Source organism: Neofelis nebulosa, chromosome 3 (assembly GCF_028018385.1).
Source record: "Neofelis nebulosa isolate mNeoNeb1 chromosome 3, mNeoNeb1.pri, whole genome shotgun sequence".
NCBI classification, from domain to species: Eukaryota; Metazoa; Chordata; class Mammalia; order Carnivora; family Felidae; genus Neofelis; species Neofelis nebulosa.
Genome location: NC_080784.1, coordinates 200,476,366 through 200,500,169, shown reverse-complemented (window position 1 = coordinate 200,500,169; position 23,804 = coordinate 200,476,366). Strand labels below are relative to the sequence as shown.

Here is a 23,804-nt window from a genome sequence, read left to right as displayed (position 1 = left end):
TCTTACTTCACAATCTCCTATTGTCTGATGTTGTTTAATGAGTAAACGATATAGCTCCATGTGGCATGCGAGGTCCAGAAGTTTCAAGAGACCATTCAGGATAGTAGGTCTAAGGTGAGTACAAAAGGAGCCAAAGCAGATTTTTTTGTAGAGTTGGTAGAAACCTCAGCTACCAGAGTCCACTCCTCCTTATTTTCTAGATGACATTACTGGGGTCCAGAGAGGTGAAATGATGGTCCCAAGGTCACCTGGCAAGTCAATGGTGGAACCAGAACTTAAAGTCACTTCCTTGACCCTGATTTTATATTCTTTCCATGTCATATGCTTCTCTAAATGCTACTGTTCATATTTGTCCACCAGAGAGCCCCTAATGCAGCAGGGGGGCGCATCAGAGAGCTCCTAATGCATGGACACAGGCTTGCACTCCTAGGAGTGTGGGCAGCACTGGGAGGGCTTGGCAGGAACCTGTCCAACACAATCTTCCACAAACACAAAACATTTTCAATGTAAAAATGTGTTTGTTTGTTTGTTTATTGGCCAAGCTTTCTAGAAAAAGGACACTTCAGGAAGGCATCCTGGGTTTCTGCTGTGGTTCCAAATACTGCCCACAAACCCGGCTTGAGCAGCAAAGACTCTGCAAAGCCTCTAGGCTCATCACTCGGCTTTAAATTATGTATTACAAGCCAGACAGTCCACTCATCTCCTGCCCAGCAATTTTTCTTTCTTCCTGATCAACTGCCTCACCTCAAATGCCTGCTCAAAAGCAGGTCCCCGTCTCTGCTTTGAGAGGGCTTGGTGAGCATAAACGACCTGAAGCTTCCACATCGTGGGCCAGCTCCAACAGGCTATTCTCCAGAAGTCAGAGGGTCTGATTTTTTCTCCCCTCCTTGTTCTTACTTTTTGTCTTCTGCTTCTTTTTGAAAAGCTCCTCAGAAAAGGGGTCTAACAGACACATGTCTTGAATACGTGGCCTTGTAAAAATGGTATCGCTCTTCAAATCCGGCTTTTTCTTAGTTAAGGAAATTCAGAGAGCAGCTAACTATGTGTAGTAAGTGTGGCCTCCCCCAGAATAGCTGGAGAGGAAGACAACTGGGAGAGGGTGATGGATAAAATCTAAACCTGCCAGAGACGCCCTCCGCGGGGGAAGGTCCCTCATGCTGCACCTCACCTGGCCTTTCTCATCGGCAGGCGGGGCCTGTGAAACCAGACATCTCGGTCCAAATCTGGGATCTACACCTTATTCACTGAGAATAAAAACAATGGCTGCACTAAGGGCAACGATGCCGTCACCAATCTCAGCGCTGGGCGAAGGCACGAGATGCCTGGAACGTACGAAGCGCCACACACGCAGCCTCTCGGTTCGTTTTCACGCGCCCACCAGCAGGGCCTCGCGATGAAGACTCAGAGGCTAAGACAGCGAGCGGAAGGCTGCTCTTCACAGTCCTTGAGTCTGCATCCTCGGGGGCTTAGGTCCCTCTGACACGGACTGTGCGCCTGGTCATGAGACTCGGCCTGGCCGAGGGGACCCCAACAGACGTGCCACAAGCAGTGACCTGACAAGCACTTGCAGGGCGGGTCCTGCCCAGTTGCCACTCTCTGGAACTCTGAGGATCCCCTGGGAAGAGACGCTGTGGAGCAGAGACGAGCTGGCCCCCGCGACCCCAACTCAGCTGCCGACAACCAAACAGGCGAGTGAGGCCATCTGAAGTCGCCCCACAGCGCTCGAGAGAGCCCAGAGGAGAGCCGCAGAGCTGCCTCGGATCAGAACTGCCCCACCAGCCCATAGACTTACAAAGTCAGCCAAAACCATTACTGCTAGGGTGCCTGGGTGGCTCAGTGGGTTAAGCGTCCAACTTCAGCTCAGGTCATGATCTCATGGTTCATGAGTTCGAGCCCCACATCAGGCTCTGTGCTGACAGCTCGGAGCCTGGAGCCTACTTTGGATTCTGTCTGTCTCTCTCTCTCTGTCTCTCTCTCTCTCTCCCCCTCCCCCACTCATGCTCTGTCGCTCTCTCAAAAATTAACATTAAAAAAAATTACTGCTTTAAGCCCTTATGTTTCAGTTTTTTATATTTTATTTTTGGTAGCAAAATCTAAGTGATTCAAAGCCATGAAATAAGCTAGGTGAGTGGGAGAACCCAGACAGTGCAAACCCATAGCCCTCAGCCTTAACCATGCTACAATCACATGTGTCTGAGCCTCAGTGTCCTCCAGGTAAAATGACAACAACGTAACAGTCCTTCAGCATTAGATCAGAGCACAACAACCCAGTTAACCATCACTGGTTAACTGTGAGACACCACGTAAAGCCAGGCATTATTCTTACCAATGAACATTTTCTAGAGCCATCTCTTTCTACCTGAATACCAAGACAGAGGAGTAATTTCACCCTGAGTCTGGGTTATTACTGATCCTGAGTATTTCCCACCAGCAGCGCAGGGGAGGGGTGGGAAGTCTCGCCCCCTGACCTTCCTCAGGCCCTCACTCTCCTGCTCACCTCTGCCTGAGGCACGTTTGTTGTTCAGCTCACTCCCAAAGCCTGGGGCCTGCAGCCTGCAAGAATCAGCAAGGAAGGGAATGAGCCTTTAATGAGCTCACAAGTTTGGCAGATTTTATATGTGTATATGGCGTCCTGTCAGCCTTGTGACAGCCCTTCAAAGCAGGTGTTATTTCCATTTTACAAATGGGGAAACCAAGGCCATTAAGCACCTTGTCAGAAGTCAGTGATCGGTAAGCAGCAGACCTCAGAGCAACGGCAGAGATTTCTAATCCAAAAGCTTGCAAGCTTTCCACAAATGCCTGAAAGTATTACCTTCCACACTCACAGTATTTAGAAAAAAGCAAGGTTGGTTGGTCGGTTGGCTGGTCAGCTGGTTTTACTAATATATTTGGAGGCCCCTGCTCTCACAGCCCACAGCCAGCAGCCGACTGCACCTCGCAGCCTCGCGGCCGCCACCTCACCCCACCACAGCTATTCCCCTTGGACAACTGGCTCCCCGATTCCACTCTTCTCTATACAGAAGCAGGAGGAGGAATCTTACGGAAAAAACAACCAGCTCATGTCACATCACCCTCGGCACAAATCCTACAATGCCCTACGTGATCTGAGCGGCCCCTCTTCAACCTCATCTACAGCCACTCTCCTCCCACTCACCAAGCTCCAGCCGTGCTGGCCTCCTCACTCTCCAAGCACGACTCCACCACAGGGCCAGTGCACTGTTCTCTTGGCCATGAACCCCATTCCCCCGACATTTACTTGGTCCTCACTCTTGGTTCATGCTGGTCTTTGCTCATGTGTTTCCTCCTCTGAGCAGTCCTCCCTGACTGCCCTACCTAAAATAGTCCCCACTCTCCTCCTGCCCTGCTTCATTTCTCTCCTAGGGCTTGCCACTACCTACCTTATATATCTAATTGTGTGTCTGTCCACCCACTAGAATGTAAGCTGCACGGGTAGGGACTGGGGCATTTCACTCACCACTGTGCCCCCGGCATGGAGAAGAATGCCAGGCACAGCAGGGGCTCCACAAATACTCAGTGAATACACGAAGGAATGAATAAGTCAGAGTCCGGACAGGAAATACAACCCTCACTGAAACTCCCCTGGAAACCACAGACAATCTCAGAATATGAATTTTACAGTGAAGATGACAAAGCAAAAGGCATGACGTACTGAAAACCATCCAGGTCTTTGGAGTCGACTTGGGTTTCTACCAGGCAGTGTTTCTCAGTTAGCCTGCTAGAGCCTCATGAGTGGTTCATCTCACGGGACTGTCCCCTTCATGCAGACTTTCTGCATCTTTGGTCCCTGGCAACTCAACACTAGTAGGAGCCCAGTCATGTGACAGCTCCAAACACCACTCACATTTCGAAGCACCCCCGAGGAACGCATTACTGCCTCTTGCAGTAATGGTTAAGGCTTACCTCCATCCACGCCCATGATGAAGCGTCCCACGATGAGCATTTCAAAGGCTCCTGCCTGGAGAGAACAGGCCATGAGCAGTGCAGCAGATATCGCAAACCCATTGTTGACCAGCAGAGTGTGCTTCCTGGAAAAAAAGGAGTGGTTTGATGAGGAGGCCCACCGTGAGGATGTTGACCTATCCATCCCAGGAGCAGGGGTCACGCCCTTCAGAAGGGACAGCAGAGTGAGATTCAGGCACAGTGGAAAGAACATTGACCTAAGGGTCAGGAACAGGGCCCAGAATCCCACTGATCCCTACTGCCACCTTTGGTTGTATGACCCTGAGCAAGGCACTTCCCCCCCACTTCCCACCACTAAGGCTAATTAAGTCACCTTCAAAGGCAGTGTCACATTTCACGAATTCCCTGATGCAATACTGTATTTCATCAACTCTAAGACCTTCACTTAACATTTCTAAAGTCAAGATGTGCCTTATAATCCTTGAGTCAGAGTTCAAGCATGAAAATGGAAACCACTCTAGTGATTTTAGCAGAGAGAATTTAACATAGGGAGTTGGTTAAGCAGGTATTGGGGAACTCAGATGTCAAAAGGGGGATCTCTGAAGACGGGGTGCTGCCCACGTGGTGCTGACACTTTGGGGGCTTGGAAGAAGGGCCCTCAAGACCTGGCTTATCTTCAAGGGTGGGCACTGGCCCGCTGGGGCTGTTCTTCTGAGGGCACAGTGTTCTGAGGTGTAGACAAAGGCTGGGAACTAGACTCACTGCTGGGACTAGCAGGAATTTCAGCCAAACAGGACCAAGCCCCTTGCCCCTCTTCCTCTAGTGTGGCTCTTGTGTGCCTCTTATCAAAGGGCAGATGAGACATGCAGGTCCCAGCCCCTGCATCACAGGGCAGAGCATCGAGGGTAAGTCTGGAGCTGAGAGACCACAGTCTGAAAACCAGCACAGTGTCCTATAGCTTTAATTAGCAGCCTTTCCCTTTCTCTTTCTCCCCCTTCCTTCCTTCCTTCCTTCCTTCCTTCCTTCCTTCCTTCCTTCCTTTCCTTTCCTTTCCTTTCCTTTCCTTTCCCTTCCTTCCTTCCTTCCTTCCTTCCTTCCTTCCTTCCCTCCCTCCCTCCCTCCCTCCCTCCCTCCCTCCCTTTCCTTCCTTTCTTCCCACCCCTCTCTCTTCCTTCCTTCTTTCCTTCCTTCCATCCTTCCTTCTCTGCATTTCGTGTAACAATGCTTCTTATACATGATGACATCTTCGATTTGATAAATTACAGCCCTAAGTGTGAGGCTGAACTAATTCCTCTTGAACAAGATCAGTCAAATTCCTATGGCAATTATTCCTATAGCTGCTCTGTGCCGGGACTGCTGTCACTGTTCTGGTAACATGTCTCTAAGACCTCATGGTTGAGAATCATGACTTGTTTGGGGCCTGGGGACCTGGGTCCCTGCACCAGTTGTATCTTTTATGAGCTAGGTGACTATACTTTATTTATTGCTCTGTGTTTTCCTTTACTCATTTACAGAATGGTAATAGCTCACACTTACTAAATTCTTGCTCTATGATAAACCCTGTTCTAAGCACTTTACAGGAGTAGCTCATTTCCTGCTCAAAATGACCCTATGAGGTATTTACTTCATTATCCTTATTCTATAGATAAGTTAACCAGGATATAGACAAATTAGAAATTTAGGCCATACAACTAGTGAGTTAAGAGCTGGAAAAAAACATCATAGCTTCTCACAGGATATTTTTTCCCTAACAAATCAATGAGTTAACAAATATTAAATTGTTTTGTAAATTGGAAGAAGCTAGAGACTTGAAAGGGGACTTTGTTATTACTTTTGTGAGTTAGAGGCCTTAAACTCCAGGCCGGGGCTCTTTCCACTATTTCTTATTTATCTCAAACTTTCCATTAAACTTTTTCCTCCTGCCTACATCTTCTTGGAGAATCCCAAAGCTAATCACACTTTCACGATGGCACGAAGACTTGGTTCAACATCTTCTATAATGTGAACTGAAAAAGCCCAGGTCTCCCTTATTTAAACAAATTATGATACATCTATGTAATGGTACATTATGTAGACATTAAAACAGAAGTAGCTTTCTATATTCTGATACAGGAAGATCTCCAAGATATATTGTCAAGTGTAAAGAACAAGGTACAGAACTTTGCATAGGATATTCAACAATTTGTGTGATAAAGGAATGTGTGTGTGTGTGTGTGTGTGTGCACACACGCACATGCACATGCATGCAAAAACAGACACAAACCTTGGAAAAGATACACAAAAAACTGGTATCACAGGTTGCCCCCAGGAAGGGGTTCTGATTGGCTGGGGGAGAGAAATACAATGGAAGCCTTCTACTGTACATTCATTTGGTCCTTTTAAAAGTTATGCCATACGAATGTAGTATTTATTCAAAACATAAATACAATCTCACTGTCAAAAAGTTAATTTAAGTGGATGCCATGAGAGGAAAATTAAGATTTAGCCAAGACTTAAAACAGAAATTCCAATCTAGGCTGACCTCCCTCATTCTTTTTTTTTTTTTTTTAAGGTTTATTTACTTTTGAGAGAGAAAGAGAGACACAGCACAAGTAGGGAAGCGGCAGAGAGACGGAGACACAGAATCTGAAGCAGGCTCCAGCCTCTGCAATGTCAGCATAGAACCCGACATGGGGCTCGAGCCCACAAACCGCGAGATCATGACCTGAGCTGAAGTCAGACGCTTAACCGTCTGAGCCACTCAGGCGCCCCTGACCTCCCTTATTGTGATACAGAAGGTCGCAGTCTCAGGATTCAAGAAGACGAACCCAAGGGCACTAATTTTGTTATCAGCGAGGCTTCAGAGCACAATGAGAATACTCTGGTGGCCCGTGTGTGCGCAGTGCTCACGGCCCTTCCCTCAGTCCTCTGAGGGTCTGACAGGTCAGTCCTAGGAAGGAAGCAGGGCAGTGGTGAAAAGACCTGTGCCCTCACGGGGGCGAGGGCTTTCACTGGCGTGTCTGCTCAGCAAACACGTAGTGAGCGTAAGACACAGGGTTTGCCACAGGGAGTAAGTCAATCCCCATCCTCACCCTTAGGGGCTTTAAAACCTAGTTAGGGACACAGAAGAATAAACTGTCACACAGAAATCAATTAGAAGTAAAGATATCGGGTAAAGATATCTGGGCTGACAGCCCAGAGCCTGGAGGCTGCTTCAGATTCTGTGTCTCCCTCTCTCTCTGCCCCTCCCCCACTTGCATTCTGTCTCTCTCCCCAAAACAAATTAACATTAAAAAAAAATAGAACTCATGCATCCCCACTGCTAACCGCCCCCCACAAAGGCATCCAAACCCCTCTTTCCACAGTCTTCCCCTTCTGAGTAAATAAAACCTCCACCTTCTTAGTGGCTTAGACCAAAAATAGGAGAATAATAATTACATCTCTTATTTTCCTTCCTGCCTGCATCCCTATGCTGCATCCCTAAGCAGCAGCCTATGCTGCTTCCAGAGTATATCCCTGAGCAGAGCGCTTCTTTCCGTTTCTGGTCCACAGTCGGGCAGGGGGGCAGGCCACCACCATCTCACCCTCAGACGGATGCAGGATGGCTTAGGTGGCTCCCGTTTCCACTCTTGCCCTCCTGTAGGATTCAGGGTCCACAGAACGGCCAGAGTGATCCTTGCAAAGCAAACACTGACACACTTCCCCTTACCTAAAACCTTCCCACTGTGCTTGGGACAAACCGCTCGCCAGGGCCTAAACAACCTTGCATGACATGGCCTTGGCCACACCGTCTGATACTCGTGCCTTTGTGCTCACGAGGCTTTCCGCCATCTCTTGGGTGTGCCGGGCAGCTTCCTGACTCACAACCTGTGTCATGGGTGCCCCGCGATCCATTCGTCTTATCTCACCAAAGTGACTGAAATGCCACCTCTGACACTATCTGATGGGACTACTCCCCCAGCTGCAGAGCCCAGCCCCCACAATCTTATCACCCTTTCTATTTTCTTTGCAGCCCCCACAACACAGGAGTTTAGCTTACATATTTATTTGTGTTTATGTTGGCACGTGCCCCTACCGGATTATAAGCTCCATGCGTGCAGAGATTTTTATCTTGTCACTGTAGCCCCAGGCACTAAGCCGGTTGCTGGTACAGGCAGGTGCCCCATTCAAATTTGTTGCATAAATGAAGGAGTAAATTCTAGATGTTGAGCCGGGTTTCCTCCATGTGGCCCAGCTCTGGCCTGTTCTGAGTCTTACTTTAGCTTCTAGGTCTGTGGGCAGGACACACGCTGTTCTCCTGAATCTACCTCCAATACTATTCCTGCTTGGACAGTTCAGCCACATGCTAACTGAACAACTGTGGGCGGGTTTCCCACCCTCCCTGAGCCTTGGTTTCCACCCCTGTAAAATGGGTGCAACAATGTCTACCTTCTAAGTCTCCTGTAAGAATCAGATGATTTACGCAAAGTGCTTAGGATGACACCTGGAACTTATTTGGAGCCTCAGTAAACTGAAAACCAATCCATGGTGAGAGCTAACATCCTCTGGGTACTTGCTATGTCTCAGGCACTATTTGAAGTACTTTATACTCACTGGACACCCTATGCATTAGGTAATCTTGCTACCCCATGTTCCACGTGAGGAAATAGATCTAGAACTGGCGTACTTGGTCAGGTTCACATACTATGAAATGGGAGGTTTAGCATTCCAGTCACCCTGATACTAAGCCTCCCACAATGGCGGCTGCTATATTTACTCACAGTCATTCATTCTTTCAACAGATGTTCACTCATTCAACTGACATTCACGCACTCGACACAACGTCTAAGTGTGGACTGAGTGCTGAACACCATTCCAAGTTCTGGCATATAGCTGCCACCATGACCCAGTCCCCACTCTTCATGTTCTCAATAAACAAGTAAAAGACAAAGACCGTAGAGAAAACTAATACAGGAGAGGGGAGGAATTTTACTCAGGGAGACATCTGGGAAGGTGGTATCTAAGCACAGACTTGAAGAAGGAATACAGACCAGCCATATGGATATCAGAGAGCAGCAATCTTGGCAGAGAGGTACTAACAGTCAGACATGGGTTATTTTCAGGTACACCAGTGAGGCCAGCACAGCTGGAAGCAGAGGAGGACAGGAAAGCAAATAGTAGAAGTGAGGGCAGAGAGACCGGACGGGGAGCTAGTAAGGGTCTTGTAGGAGCCACCATGGCAACTTGGGTTCCCACCTGGAGAGAGATGGGCAGCCACCGGACGATTCTAAGGAGAGGGGTGCCGTGACCCGACTAACATATTAACAAGATCGCGCAGACTTCTGTCTCGACCGTGGGCTGAAGAAATAAGTGCAGAAACAGGGAGACTGGCTGGGAAGCTCCTGCAGCGGACCAGGCAAGTGCCAATGATAATTCGCACCAGGACGGGAGCAGTGGAGGTGGTGAGACGTGGTCAGAGCCCCGTGTGTTTTGAAGACAGTTGATGGGCTTTGCATTTGGATTGGACAGAGGTACAGAGAAAGCAGAGTTAAGGGTGCCCCTAAGTGCTTTGGCCTGAGGTCCTGCACTGGATGCGATGGTGTATTTTGTGCCATGCAGAGAATGTTAAAATCCCATTCAGGTCTGACTTGGAACATTTGCAAACAGGGCTGCACACCCTCTAAGCAAGTACATCATATTAATATATTCCTTCCCAAAATAACCGCCAGCCTGACAGTGTCCCGGTGAGGACGGAAACCTTACTCGCAAATAATTTGCAAAGCTGACTCACTGGAGTTCAGACATGTGGATTTTAACGACTGTGTTTCCATTTCTTCCCCGGGGATGAACATGGCAACAAAAACAAGGGAGACCAGGGACACACCATTTCTGAGCCCAGAACTCCAGTGACCCCTGAGAACCCCACCTGGGACGGCGCACTCATTGTTCTGAGCTTTCCCATATCGCAGAATCTTCGTGGGCAACCCAGAAGATTATCAGCTCTTGGCAAAAGGGGCCAAACACGAGGAAGACTGATAAGGTGATGAGGAGAGTGGAGAGCACGTCACTGGAGAAACAGTCGAAGGGACTCAGCATCCTGAGCCTAGACACGAGAAGGCTCAGGAGAAATGTGAGAGCTTCCGCCGTGTCATGCTTTAACTCAATCACACACGACCAAGTGGTGGAAGATACAGGGAATTTAGAAAGTACTTCTGTAAGGGATTAGTGAACTGGGGAACCTCTGGAGATACGGCTTCCATCACCCACCCTTCCAACAATTCTTTAAGTCTAGCTTGGCCTATAAACCGAGATCGTACCTTATTTCCACCAATCATCACCTTCCTCATGTCTGTCCATTCTTGCTTACTCAGCCCGAATTCCATGGTCCATCATTTTAAATAGCCATCACATCCTCAACTCCTTGACCCACTGACCCACCTGCCTTCATCATATGTGCCTGGCAAACCCCAACCCTGGTTAGATCCTGACCTGCCTCACACATGCACCACAGAGCTCAGCTTGGCTGGAGAAAAACCCGAACTACATTGACTGATGTCACTTGAAATTCATGACCACCAATCTCAAGTGGGCTTTGGGGCCTCCAGGCAACCATTCTATAGTTCCCTGGTTTGTTCAATGTCCTGCTGTCCTCGAGGACGATTTCATACGACTTCTCCGTCTTCAAATCCCCTTATCCTCCTTCTCAGCTGATGACCTTGCTTTCTACTCCACTGAGAAAGCAGAAGCAATCTGGAGAGGAATCCACGTGTTCCCTCCACATGCATCGACCTCCCTGCTTCTGTGCCCACACACTGTCTTCCCCCATTTTCCTGAGGACATACTGTCCTGCTCCCACCTGAGGCCAATCCCTCCAATCACCGACCAGTTCCCCACCCCGCTCCTACCTGCACAAGAATGTTGCTTCGGCAAGTTTCATCTCTGGCCCCTGCCCACCAGTTTTCCCCTCTCTGCTGGAACATCTCATTAACATGCTGTTAAAAGGAAAACTACACCCAGGCACACCCATCTATACCCATTGTCTCGAGTTATTCTTCTCTCCTAAGCCCCTTCCAGCAGCTGCCTCCCCCACTGTGCCCTTGAAACAGCTCCTGTCAGGTAACCAGAGGGCTCCACAATGCTAAATCCACCAACTCTCGGGCCTCATCTCCGTTTGAACACAGGTGGTCACCACTTCCCTCCTTCACCTGCTTTCCAGCTCTGAGTGGTGGGTCTGCTCCTACCTCACTGGCTGATCCTTACCATCTTCCCAACCCTCTCAAGACTGGGGGGCTCCTGGCCTCAGCCCTTGAGCCTATTTCTTTGGCCCCTATACACTTCCCAGGTGATCTCGTCTTGTGTCCTGGCTTCAAGTTTCACCTATGTACTGATGACATCTAGACTTACATCCAAGCTCTGAGCTCTCCTCCGAGTGCTAGACCCATGTATCCAACTGCCTGCTCCACCTCTTCACGAGGGAGTCTTACAGACAATTCAAGGTTAACATACCCAAAACCGAATTTATAACATTGGCCTCCTTCCTCCCCAAATCCTCTTCCTGGGGCGCCTGGGAGGCTCAGTCAGTTAAGCGTCCGACTTTGGCTCATGTCATGATCTCACCGTTCGTGAGTTCAAGCCCTGCTTCAGGCTCTGTGCTGACAGCTCAGAGCCTGGACCCTGCTTCAGATTCTGTGTCTCCCTCTCTCTCTCTCTCTGCACCCCCCAAAGGAAATAAACATTAAAAAAAACCCACCCTATTCTTCCCAAAGACTTCCTACCTCAGAAAAAACAACAACGTAAACAAAAACAAAAAACCCACAACACCACACCACAGTCCTTGCCGTTGCTCAGGCCAGAAAACGTTAGCATCATTTTTTATTTCTGTCCCTCACCCACCCACATTACGATACATCTCTAAGGCCTGTTTTTTCTACTTCTAAAATATGTCCAAAACTCCTAAAACCACCACTACCTCTCACCGTGTCTTGTCACAAACCTGGTGCAAACCAGATCACCTCACCCCATCAGCGCAAGATGCCGTAACATCCCCAGATCCACTGATAACAGAAGGCCTTTCAGGCTGCAAATCGGGCCAGTTCTTACAACACACCAGTAACTTCCCACCTTAGAGAAAAGCCCAAGTCCCAACCCTGCCCCACAAGGCCCTCTGGATCCAAGCTCAGTGACCTCTTTCTAGCTTCATTTTCTACTCATTGACGTGGCCCCGGCCACGTTGACATCCTGTCTTATCTTCCAAGAAGCCAAGCACAGTTGTCCCTCGGGGCCTTTACAGCTGCTGTTCCCTCTGCCAGAGAGCTGTCTCTGTCCACTTTGTTCACCCCTAAGTGCCTGGCACACAGCAGGTGCTCCAGAAATATTTGTTGGGAAAATAAACGCACGAGTGAATGGAAGTACACAAGCGGGAGAAAAACGGCCACTTTGGGAAGTTACGGTAGAAAAACCTTCAAGCATCAGGCATTCCTCCATCGACCCTTCCATCTGTCCAACAAGCTTGCTTGCCTAGTGTGCACAAGCTTCTGCGCCAAGTGCTGGCACTCACACGTACATGTGGTTCTTGCATCAAGGAGCTTCAAGGAGCTTCCCCGCAAGGAACTCCCCCTCAGGGAAGAGACAGAAATGTCAGTAAGTGGTTACAGCACAAAATGCTAAGTGATGTAACAGAGGGAAACAGAAGGTCTGACGTGGGCCCAGGGGAGGCCACTATTTGTTCTAATAGATGTGTGGTGGGCAGTGTGGGGCAGGAGTGGCAACTTGTTGACTTTCAACCATAATTTCCAGTTCATGCATCTGTAATACAACAGATAGTGCAGAAACAGCTTGTACTAAAGCTGCTGTGTGTTTGGGGTTGGAGACTCTCTGAGACGTTGGAACTCTGCCTTCCTGAAGTCTACATCCGCCACGCCCAGTCTCTCTTCCTACCTTCTGGCACGAACCCCAAGACGGCTTCCTTCTCCCAGAATCCTTGCCACCCTCACGGTGCTAGGCAAGGCTCCAAGGCTGGCAGAATGGGGGTGGGGGATCAGGAGTCCCGGCAGGTACCCCTCTGTCCCTCAGCTCTCTCCTCCGTCACCCACTTTGTACATGTGGCTGCTCAAGCAAGGCTCCTCTTCTCCAGAAGGGCCACCCAAGAAGATAACCCCCTCCCCCAGAGCAGCCTGCAGCCAATGGCTGGAGAGTGGCGGGAAGAGAATGCGGCCCCCCTGCCCAGATGGGATCCCTCCGGGGTAGGATTCATGCCCCAGATCCCTGCGGGCCAGCCGAGACCAGAGTAGACCTGAGAGCACGGCCTGGCTTGGCTCTCTTCCCCTTTTCTCTCTTCTGCTTGTATCACCGTCAAGGGAACTCCTGAAGAGCCTTCCCTCAACAAAACGTATGTATCCCAAGCTCCCTCATAGGCTCTGCTTCTGGGGAACTCACCTTCCTTCGGCAATTCCAGCCTGAAAGAGGAGGAGGTCAGCGACCAGTGTAAGTGTTCTACTGTGCACTGAACTATGTTCCAATTCCTCAGCTGAAGCCCTAACCCCCCAAGGTGACTATATTTGGAGACAGGGCATTCAAAGAGGAGATTATGGTTAAATGAGGTTGTAAGGGCGGGGCCCTCATCCAACGGGAACAGACAGGAAGAAAAGACACCAGGCCTGCTCTCCCATAAGGACAAAGGCCGTGTGAGGACACAGTGAGAAGAGAGCCACCTATAAGCCAAGGAGAATGGACTCAGGAGCAACCCTCCCCCGCCATCCCCCGCCATCTTGATCTTGGACTTCCGGCCTCCCCAGTTGTGAGAGGAGAGATTTCTATTGTTCAAGCCTAGTAAAGGTTTGCCATATGCATTGCAGGCTCCTTCAGCAGGCACCTAGAGAGCTTACGTTCCTTCCAACTTTTTTTTATTTATTTATTTATTTATTTTTAATTTTTTTTTTCCAACGTTTTTTATTTATTTTTGGGACAGAGAGAGACAGAGCATGAACGGGGGAGGGGCAGAGAGAGAGGGAGACACAGAATCGGAAACAGGCTCCAGGCTCCGAGCCATCAGCCCAGAGCCTGACGCGGGGCTCGAACTCACGGACCGCGAGATCGTGACCTGGCTGAAGTCGGACGCTTAACCGACTGCGCCACCCAGGCGCCCCTCCTTCCAACTTTTAGAAAATAAACACAGATTTCAAAATATTGAAGTAGAAAAAGAAAAGAAAAATAGCACTTTTGAGAACCTGCTATTTGCCTGGCATGACATACTACTCGTTCAATACCCATCCTTCTGGGGCACCTGGGTGGCTCGGTCAGCTGAGAGTCTGACTCTGACTTGATTGCAGCTCAGGTCATGATCCCAGGGTTGTGGGATGGAGCCCTGCATTGGACTCTGCACTGAGCGTAGAGCCTGAGATTCTCTTTCTCCCTCTGTCCCTCTCCCATTGGCGCGTACGTGCTCTCTCAAATAAAAAATAAAATAAAAAAACACCCACCCTCCTTCTTCTGGTAGGATTTCCTCCAAGAAACATTCCTGCCTGCACTCTGTGTCCCATCCCCACCCCACTGTGGCTCCAGGAACGGGCACATGATACAGTACCTTTAAAGTGCACTAATCACCAGGATTTCGCACATTGGGCTCTATTAACACTTGCGGCCACAAAATTCTTTGTGGTGGGGGCTGTCGTGGGCATTGTAGCATGTTTCACAGCCTCTTTGGCCCCTACTAGATGCTAGGAGCGCCCCCTAGCAGTGACAACCAGGAACGCCTCCAGATACTGTCATTAAATGTCCCCTGCTGGGGCAAAATTGCCCCCGGTCGAGAAGCCCCAAGGGTATGCGACCTCACACAAGTAAATGAGACTCAGGCCTGGGACTTGGCTAGAACTACTGGAAGGAGAAGTGTGTTCTGGGGATGCCAAGCGGAAACAGGGTCACCCTGAGCTGCTGGGGGCATCTTGCCCCCACACAGGGAGAGGCAGCCTGCGCATGAAGCCAACACAGAGTAAGGCAGAGCTGAGAGACAGAGAAGACAGACAGGTGGATTCGGCTGAGTTACATTCCAGTTATGTCAGCCAATTAGCTCCCTCTGGCCCTAAGCCAGTTTGGTTTGAGTCCCCGTCAAAGGCATGAGTGACAGGACCCATTTTGTAAACAGGCTCTCCTGCAACCCTCAGAGCTGCCCCCTCGGGTGAGCGTGCTTATCCGAGCTCCACAGATTTCAAACTGCCTCCTCTTGTCCCTCCACTACCCGTCCACCCCCGCACCGTGCTTCCAGTGGCCACAATGTCGTGCACGATGCATTGTTCACAGCCAGGCAGCAGGCTCGGGCCATGCCGTTTGCTGCTGGTGCCCAAGTGCCAAAACAGTGCTTGGCATCCAGCAGGTGTTCAAAATATTTGCTGCATGGCTGGATGTGGTTATATGGCTTGCTCAAGAACAGGCCTAAGGATCCGATTTCAAAGCCCGTGTGAGTTTCCCTATGGTTTTTTGCATATTTACTCTGCTGTGCTCTAGAGGGAAAAACTAGATCCAACGATATGTGTAAGGAGGCCAATTTCAGTGCAACGTTCTAGAACATAATCACGGCCAGTTCTGTCGAGTGATGGGGTGACACGTCTCAAGAAGAGCTCATGAGGATGGGGACAGGGACAACGGGGACGCTGGCCAACGTAGGATGGGTGCTGACTCCGTGTCAACCACGGAGAGGAACACTCTCATTTCATTTTCACAACCCTCCAACAGGCCACTGCCTTATCTTCACCTTGTCACCAACTAAGCAAAGCTTGGAGAATTTGAGAAACTCATACGTGGCCCCGTGAGCCAGGAGCATCACGGGTCCTCTAGCTGGCATCCATGCACCAACATAGTCACCGTCCTGTCTCATGAGGGAAGGAGGGTTCTGTCACTAGAGCCATGTAGGAAGAGGAGGGATGACCCCAAATGAGGGGAGGGAGTCAACCAGAATTCTCCAAGCCAGAGGCTCGAGGAGACAAGGAACTTGCTCCCCTGAGACTAGATAATGGGGGTGCCTCATCTCCAGAGACCACTCCTGGCCCCTCGTGTTCCCCTGTCCTCATCCCTCTCCCAAACCACAGTCGAGTTCGTCATGGCCTAGCGAGGGTCAGCCCCCTGCTGGACCTGCTGGTGACCAGACCCGCCTGACTCTGAGGACCCTCAACTCCACCCAAATTCCCCCCCATAGTCATGTGTGTGAGCCCTCCCATCGGACCCCACCCCGGCCCTGCACATTAAGCCAGCCTCTTCTTTCTCCCCAGCGGCCTCCCAGAGACAATTAGTGAAGCATCAAGAAAAGGATTCAACAGACACCATGTGATGGGAAAAGCACAGGCTCCGGTCTGAGTTTCGGATCAACCTCATTCTTTGTCACCTCGGGTGAGCCACGAGGCCTCTCAGGGCCTCGGATTCATGGCTTGTGGACCAGGGACAACAATATGGAGCTGTGGACGTAAACGAGGTATGGTAGGTCGAGCACGGGTACGTAGCAGGAGGTGAAGAAATGGGGGTAGATTCTCGGTGTTTGCTCCTTGTCCTCCCTACGGAGTTCCCATTCAAGCTGAGGCTTCACCCCGGCTCAACCTTTCTTCCCACAATGATGAAAAAGGGAACTGGCAGCTGCCTGGGGCACACGGACCAACACCTTTTGATGGAATCTCTCTCTGGCCTAAAACCCTTCCTTCTCTTAGGAAAGGAGTATCTGTCAAACGGGTCTCTTTTCCATTCCTTCTGCTTTTTTTTTTTTTTTTTTTTTTTTTTGCACCACGCCGTCAAGAGCTGCAAAGCCACTTCCACTGCCTGCATTGTACGTGTGGGAGAGGTGTTGGCTGAGAGGTGAGGTGGCAAAGTCTCACGTGACACACTGGCAATTTGGGGAGTCAGGACTTGTGGGGCCACGGCACCTTGACCCCGGCTACAGTGTGGACTTCCCTGTACCATCTGCCTGGGTTCAGAGACTTCTTATGGGGCAGCCTTGGGGTGTCAGAGCCATGGCCAGATAAATGGCAGGTATATGTCACAGGCCACAAATCCTGGGGCCGGGGCTGACTCCATCTAACTAGAATAGACAAGAGGACTGGGGTTAGAAACTGGCTTGGCCCAGGGGCTTAGCAACAGTGCCTCACGGACCCTGGCCATTGATGCCAATCCGGGGGCCAGCCAGTCACTGACCTGTGGTCAAACAGTCATGGACTTACAGAGCCACTGCCAGCATGCCCCTACTCAGATCTGCTCGGCATGATGGAAGGATCATGACGTGCTGGAGCTGGTTCCAACCTGAGCTCGAGCTCTGTGTAAGCTCTCGATCCATCCCCCATCCAAGACCCCAGAGAGCGGAGAAATGGAATAAGGGTGCATGGGGGAGCGCCCGGAACATTGGGGGACCACAGAAAATGGCAGCCCTCACTCCACTCTGCCGACGCCGTACTTCTCTGGAGTACGGGGTTCCCGTTCATTACCACCTGGAAGTGGCCTTGGGCACAAGGAAAGTATCAGCACCTCCCCTGCCTCACCGGATACCACAGACTTTCCTGAGCGCCACATGCGCGTTTTCAGGATGGCTTCCTGCCCCGGCCTTGTGAAAGTCGGCTCCGAAATAGCATCAGTTCTAACTTACTCCTTGGAGCGGATGTGAGGCCGAGTGTAAAGGAAGGGGGTGGGCACCTCTTTAAGTAGGATTTCTAGAGCCCTGAGGAGTGGAAAGATTTTCTGGGTCCTTTCCAATTCAGGTCAATGCAACATGGAGATGTGTTGAGCACTTACCATGTATGGGTAAGTATATGGGTGTCCGGATAATGAGGAGAAGGATGGTAAGTAAGTAATACGGTAAATAATAATAGCTTCTACTTACTGAGTTCCTGCTAATGTGCTATTCTGCCTCCATTCGTTTTCTCTAGTCCCTGTAACATTTCCTGCGTCTTACAGAGGAGAAAATTGAGGTTCAAATACATCACACGACTTGGCCAAAGGCACTAGGAGGTGGAACACTCGTGAGTCAAGTTCAGACACGAATGCTGCAGATTCTCCTTCTGCACTAACACCTCCGCATCTCCCTAGAAGTTACAAGCGAAGAGACAGGGAAAACATTTGGGGAGGTTTCTTGATAAATCCATCTAATCTCAGAGAACTCTTCACAGGACAGAAATGAGCGAGGCACGAAGCTCAGGAGGTAAAGTGGATCTGACCCAAGAGGGCCCAGATGGGAAATCTCAACACGAACTGCTTGACACGTACCATCCTGTATTTGTAATATGAAAGATTTGAAATAACCTAGATGTCTATCCATAGGAGACTGGCTTAATAAGTTATCATTCAGACCCATAAGAAAACACTGTCTGAGCTCCCGCGTTCTGAAAAGCGGATCTGCGTGGACATACGTGGAAGAGTCTCTAAGGCTCTTCTCCACTTGCTCCGGCGGCCACATCCATTTGCTCCCTTCCTGTCCTGCTCCGAGCCCTGGGACCCGGTCCTCCTGGACTGCCCCCAAAAGGCTCCTGGTGTTTCTGGCTTCTACTTGGGTTTGACCAATGAGAGGCACTGACAGTGGGTTGGAGGGTGTGAGGAGAGAGAAGCCAGGGTATTTCCCCCCTACTCCTTCCCTGTTTGGACAATACAGTCGGACGCAGCCCAGTCCACACAGCCCTCCACAACTCGGCCCGTTGTCCGTGGCTTCGCTTCTCCTTGGCCTCAGGTGCCCTATTTCCTCCCCTTCCTCTCCTGGCATTAAAATCTCTCCAGCTGGACTGTCTGAGCAAAGTTCTGTTGCCTTCTGGGATCCTGACTTTGATACATATCGTGAACATTACAGAGGGGATCCCCAAGCAGAGATGTCCCACTAACCTCCCAAGAACCTTTCCGATCAGCTTCACCAGTAACGTCCCCACGAGTCCACCAATGGCGAATATGGACACCGTCACAGACCAGAGCAGGGTCAGAGTGTCTTGGTCTATTGGATGTCCGTGCCTTCTTTCCCACGATTCATTGTAGAAGGACTTGATGTACTGAAAACAAACAACAAAACGTGTTATTCCATTCTGCTGCTCGTTATAAACGAACACAGCTTTTACAGAGCATTTTGTGCATGCGAGGCACTTTGCTAAGTTCTGTTTGAGCTTTATTTCATTGAACCTTTCCAACAAATTGTGTGGAGGGGCCCTACTTTTAACCTCGTTTTGCAGATAGGGACACTGAAGCTCAGAGAGACAAAGTGACGTGCTCAGTAAGTGGCACACCTGAAAGCCAAACTCAAATCTGACCCCAAACCTAGGGTAACCGATTATACCTGGGCTTCTCCCACTTTGGTGCACAGCAGAACCAACTGGGAAGTGTGTTAACAACACACATATCTGAGATAAGAGGAAATCTTTGCCTTTGAGGTAGATGAAGATACAGGATGCAAAAAAAAAAACACCACAAAAGAAAAACCAAATGCTCATTTGGGTTTTGTCTAAATTAAAGTGTTTTATTCTTCAAAGGATACTTTAAAAAAAAAAGAAAAGGCAAGCCACAGACTGAGATAACATATTTGCAACACATAAACTATAAAGGACTTATATCCACAACACACAGAGAACTCTAACAAGTCAATATGACAAACAACCCAATTAATTGAGCAAAAGACTTGAACTGACTCAGAGAAGATTCAAATGACCAGTAAGTTAATGACATGACGCTCAATGTCATTAGTCAACAGGCAAATGCAAATTAAAACCCCAACAAGATACTATTTTGCATTCTCTAGATCCCCATCATTGTCTTTTGTGATTTGGTGGGTTTCAGATGGTGACGGGGTGATTCTGATGTGCACCAAAGACTGGGGTCATGGCACTAAGCTCCTCAAGGAGTTCCATCCCCAAGATGTTCATAGCTATCCACTGACACCAGATACCAGAGCCAGCATACGTCACTGCAGAATAAACACAGGTTCGGGACACACAGACCACAGCGTGAATCCTAGCACAACAAAGTACTAACGATTTAAGCCAGCTGGACCTTGGCTCCCTCATCTACAAAATGGGAATGATGACACTGATGTCTCAGGGCTGTCGGGAGGGTCACGCAAGAGTTTGGAGCAGTGCCCAGGGCTTGGGCAAAGCTCACACAATCCCCAGGAAGCTCAACTCTACCAGGTCTGGTAAAACCAAGTAGTGATCAGCAGTAGGCTCTCATGCACTGTGTTGAGATGAGACAACCATCTTGGAAAACAGTTTGGCATCATCTAGCAAAGTTGAAGATGCCCCTAACCTACAACCCAGCAAATCCATTTCTAGAAAGTTCCTCCAAAAAACTCTTTCCCACCTGCCCGAGGACATATCTACCCAAATGTCCACAGAGCATTGCTTATAATGGCCCCAAAAGGGAAACAACCGATGCCCACCAGCAGAATGGATAAACAAATCGTGGAAGAATCATCATATGAAACCCCACGGCCACAAACACGAACGAACTATAGCGACGTGCAAACACATACAGTTAAACCTCACAAAATACAACATTGAATAAAATAAGCCAGAAACAAAACAGTACGTACAGTATGACACCATATTTCTATCCAAAAATATACAAAATATAAACGTTTTGGGGGGAATTACATATAGATTATAAAACACAAAGGAAAACAAAGAAATAATTGTTGCAAATGTCAGGTCAGTGGTCGCTCCTGGGGGCGGGGTGGAGAGATGATCTGGGAGGGGCATCTCGCAGGATCTTCTATTCTTAATCTTATTCTTAGCTGGGTGCTAGATTTCTAATCATCCTCTAAACTCTGTGTGTGTGTGTGTGTGTGTGTGTGTGTGCGCGCAATGCATACGTGTGCATCTTATATACTCTTTTTAAGCATAATGCATTCCACCAATCTAAACTTTTTTTTTTTTTAGGGTGGGAAAGTATTCCAGGCAGAGGGAAAAGCCAGGAGGGCATGGCAGAAAAAAGTCCATAGAATTGAAAAGAGGCCAGTGGGGGTGGAATGGGATGAGGAAGGGAAGGAAGGGCTGCCTGGAGTTGGAGGGGCAGGAAAGGGCAGGTCATTCGGGACCTTAGAGGTCATGGTAATCAGTTTGCTTGTTGCCTGGACTTTGTGTGTGTGTGTGTGTGTGTGTGTGTGTGTGTGTGTGTTGGCCCGAGTGGAATGGGAAGCTATTGGAGGGTTTCAAGTGAGGGGAGGACATGGAGTGGTTTACATTTTCAGCGGACTGCTCTGCTTCAGAGTCGCGAGGGACCTAGAAGGAAGCTAGGGAGGAAGCTGGCCCTCTGTTGAGAGGCACAGCAACAGTCCCAAGATCTCAGTGGCCTGGACCCAGCAGTGAAGGTGGAGAGAAGGGGGTGGATCCGAGATATGTTTTGAGAGTAGGATGGACAAGACCAACTGGGGACTGGCCCCACATCCTGGCAGGGAGGGTTCTAGACACGCCTAAGAGGAACGGAGAAGACTGCAAGGTTTCTGGCCTAGGCAAATGGGCTGATGGCAGGAGATGAGGGAAGCATCCTATCCCTATGTGATATCTACACTCTTCCCGGTGTTACTGGTTGAATTGTGACATGCCCCCCGCCCCCCGTTCATAAGTGGAAGCCCTAACCCCCAGGACCTCAGGATGTGAGGTATTTGGAGACAGGGTGTGGTAGGGTCCCCTCCCAAGGAAAGAAGAGAAAAAACGCTCAAGGCAGCCTGACTGTATGCCCACGTGACAACATCCCTCACGACCTTGTAACATGAGGCCACTTAATCAGACGACATGTTTGTGTATTACCATCTATGGGAGACAAGGAAGTAAAAAATGTATAAGAAACTACACCACGTGGCGTTCAGGTCTTCCGGACGAACCCAACGGAGCGGTGCCGGCACGAATGAAGTTGCTTCCTGGAAAGAAAATCTTCGGTGCCCCGACTATCTATCTGAGCGAGAATCCTGCTACAAGGGTCTTTACAGAGGGAATCTGGTTGAAATGAGGTTATTTGGGTGGGCCCGATCCAAAGTGACTGGTGTCCGTATCAAAGGGGGAGACATGGACGCAGAGACAAGCGTGGAGGGAGGACAGTCACACGCTGAAGACAGCCACCTGCAAGCCCAGGCGCCGGCCCTAGAGCAGATCCTTCCCTCACAGGCCCTGGAAGGAACGGGACTCCGCCAGCACCTTGACCTCAGGCCTCTCGCCCGCCCGCAGGGCTGTCACAGAATAACCCCCTGCTGGGTAAACCTCAGTTTCCGCCCCCTCCCTGAGAGGCTGCCTGGGGTACTTTGTTTTGGCGGCCCCAGCGGCCCCACCACACTGCCTTATCTCCAAAATACTTGTCACCACTTAGACCGCTCAAGCCGATCCGGGCCACCATCCCCTCCCCTCCTGGGGCCACCACAGCAGCCGCCCCGGCGACTCACCAAGGAGCCGCGTGCTGCCCGTGGCTGGACATCAACACTGACCCCCGGTTACCGTGCACTTGGTGGCTGCGCAGCATCAGGAGCCCCCTTCTCCCCTCGGGGAGCTCCCTCCTCACAGCCCAGACCTCCCTTTACCACGCCAAGCGCCCGTCTCCCAGCATCCCCTGCAGCTAGCGAGCGCCATGTGACCCGGGCTCAGCCAATCAGAGGCCTGGACTCTGCAGGAGGCGGGGCGCTAAGCGGCGGGGCCAGAATTCCTTTCGCAGCAGTTTAGGGTTTGGGGTTTGGGGGCAGTGGGAGCCTGGTGGCCGCGGTGTCCTGTGCCAGCCTTGCAGTAGCTCACACTGGCGGCCGCTGGGCGGGGGTGGCATTGGCCAGGCTGCAGAGCTTCGGGGCCGGCTCACCAGCCCTGCCACCAGCTCTGCGAGCTGCTCCCGATTTTGGCAACAACAGTTTTAGCTTCGATCAGACAAAATTATTGTTGCTTGCAACTGCTGAAACTCTCCCAAAACACGTAAATTATCCCATTTCAGCCTCGCAACAGCCCTGGGGGCAGAAACGCTCATTTACAGACCAGGGAGCCCAGAGTTGCCAACTTGGCCAGGTGGCTAACAGGTGGATGGGGGGAGGTTGTGCAAGGCCCGCCTCACGTTGGAGCCCTAAAGGACAAGTGCACTATCCGGGCTCCCAACTTCACAGTCAAGGTGGCAATGTTAAGCAGCCAAGTACAATGGCACATTTATTGATTTAAAAGTATCTGGGGCACCTGAGTGACTCGGTTGAGCGTCTGACTTTGGCTCAGGTCATGATCTCATGGTTTGCGAGTTCAAGTGGGCATTGGGCTCACTACTGTCAGCACAGAACCCGCTTCAGATCCTCTGTCCCCCTCTCTTTCTGCCCCTCCCCTGGTCACTCTCTCTCAAAAATAAATAAACGTTAAAAAAAAATGTCAATTAAGCCTTTGTTATGGGCTACACACTCTGCCATGCCCTTAAGTACTTGGGTGACAACCAACAAGCACAGAGCATAGTGGGAGAAAGTGTGATAAACTGCTAAGCCAGGGGCTGGACAGGCCTCAGGAAGGCAGAGGTACAGAACTACCCCACCCCACCCCTGCCGCCTCCCCAGGGCAACAGCAAGACCCTCAGAGAAACCCGTGTAAGGAGTGAGTACCTAGGACTGCACGGGCACCTCTTGCCGCCCAAAAGCAGGACCCTTCTCCTCACCCCACGTAGAAGGTTATTCTTGGATGTGACCTTGGTCCCTAATGCGATCCAGCACTGACACTGATTCAAGCAACTATAGCCACCTTTCCAGGAGCCTTGCTAATGCCCACTCTAAAGACCCTCTTGGGGCGCCTGCGTGGCTCAGTAGGTTGGGCATCTGACTTCGGCTCAGATCATGATCTCACGGTTTGTGGGTTTGAACCCCCTGTCAGGCCCTGTGCTGACAGCTCGGAACCTGGAGCCTGCTTCAGATTCTGTGTCTCGCTCTCTCTGCCCCTCCCCTGCTTATGCTCTGTCTCTCTCTGTCTCAAAAATAAATAAAACGTTAA

The 23,804-nt window shown here is 50.2% G+C and overlaps 1 protein-coding gene across 2 annotated transcripts in view; it reads right to left on the bottom strand.

The window, feature by feature from the left end:
• Window positions 1–23,804, bottom strand: part of SLC2A9 (solute carrier family 2 member 9) — a 241,531-nt gene that overhangs the window by 168,070 nt on the left and 49,657 nt on the right. For both annotated transcript variants that reach the window (XM_058723094.1, XM_058723093.1), the window contains 2 exons: window positions 18,718–18,878; window positions 3,922–4,046 (listed from right to left, as the gene is read on the bottom strand). In XM_058723094.1, the coding sequence (XP_058579077.1) occupies window positions 3,922–4,046; window positions 18,718–18,878 (286 nt within the window). The remainder of the gene's footprint in view (window positions 1–3,921; window positions 4,047–18,717; window positions 18,879–23,804) is intronic.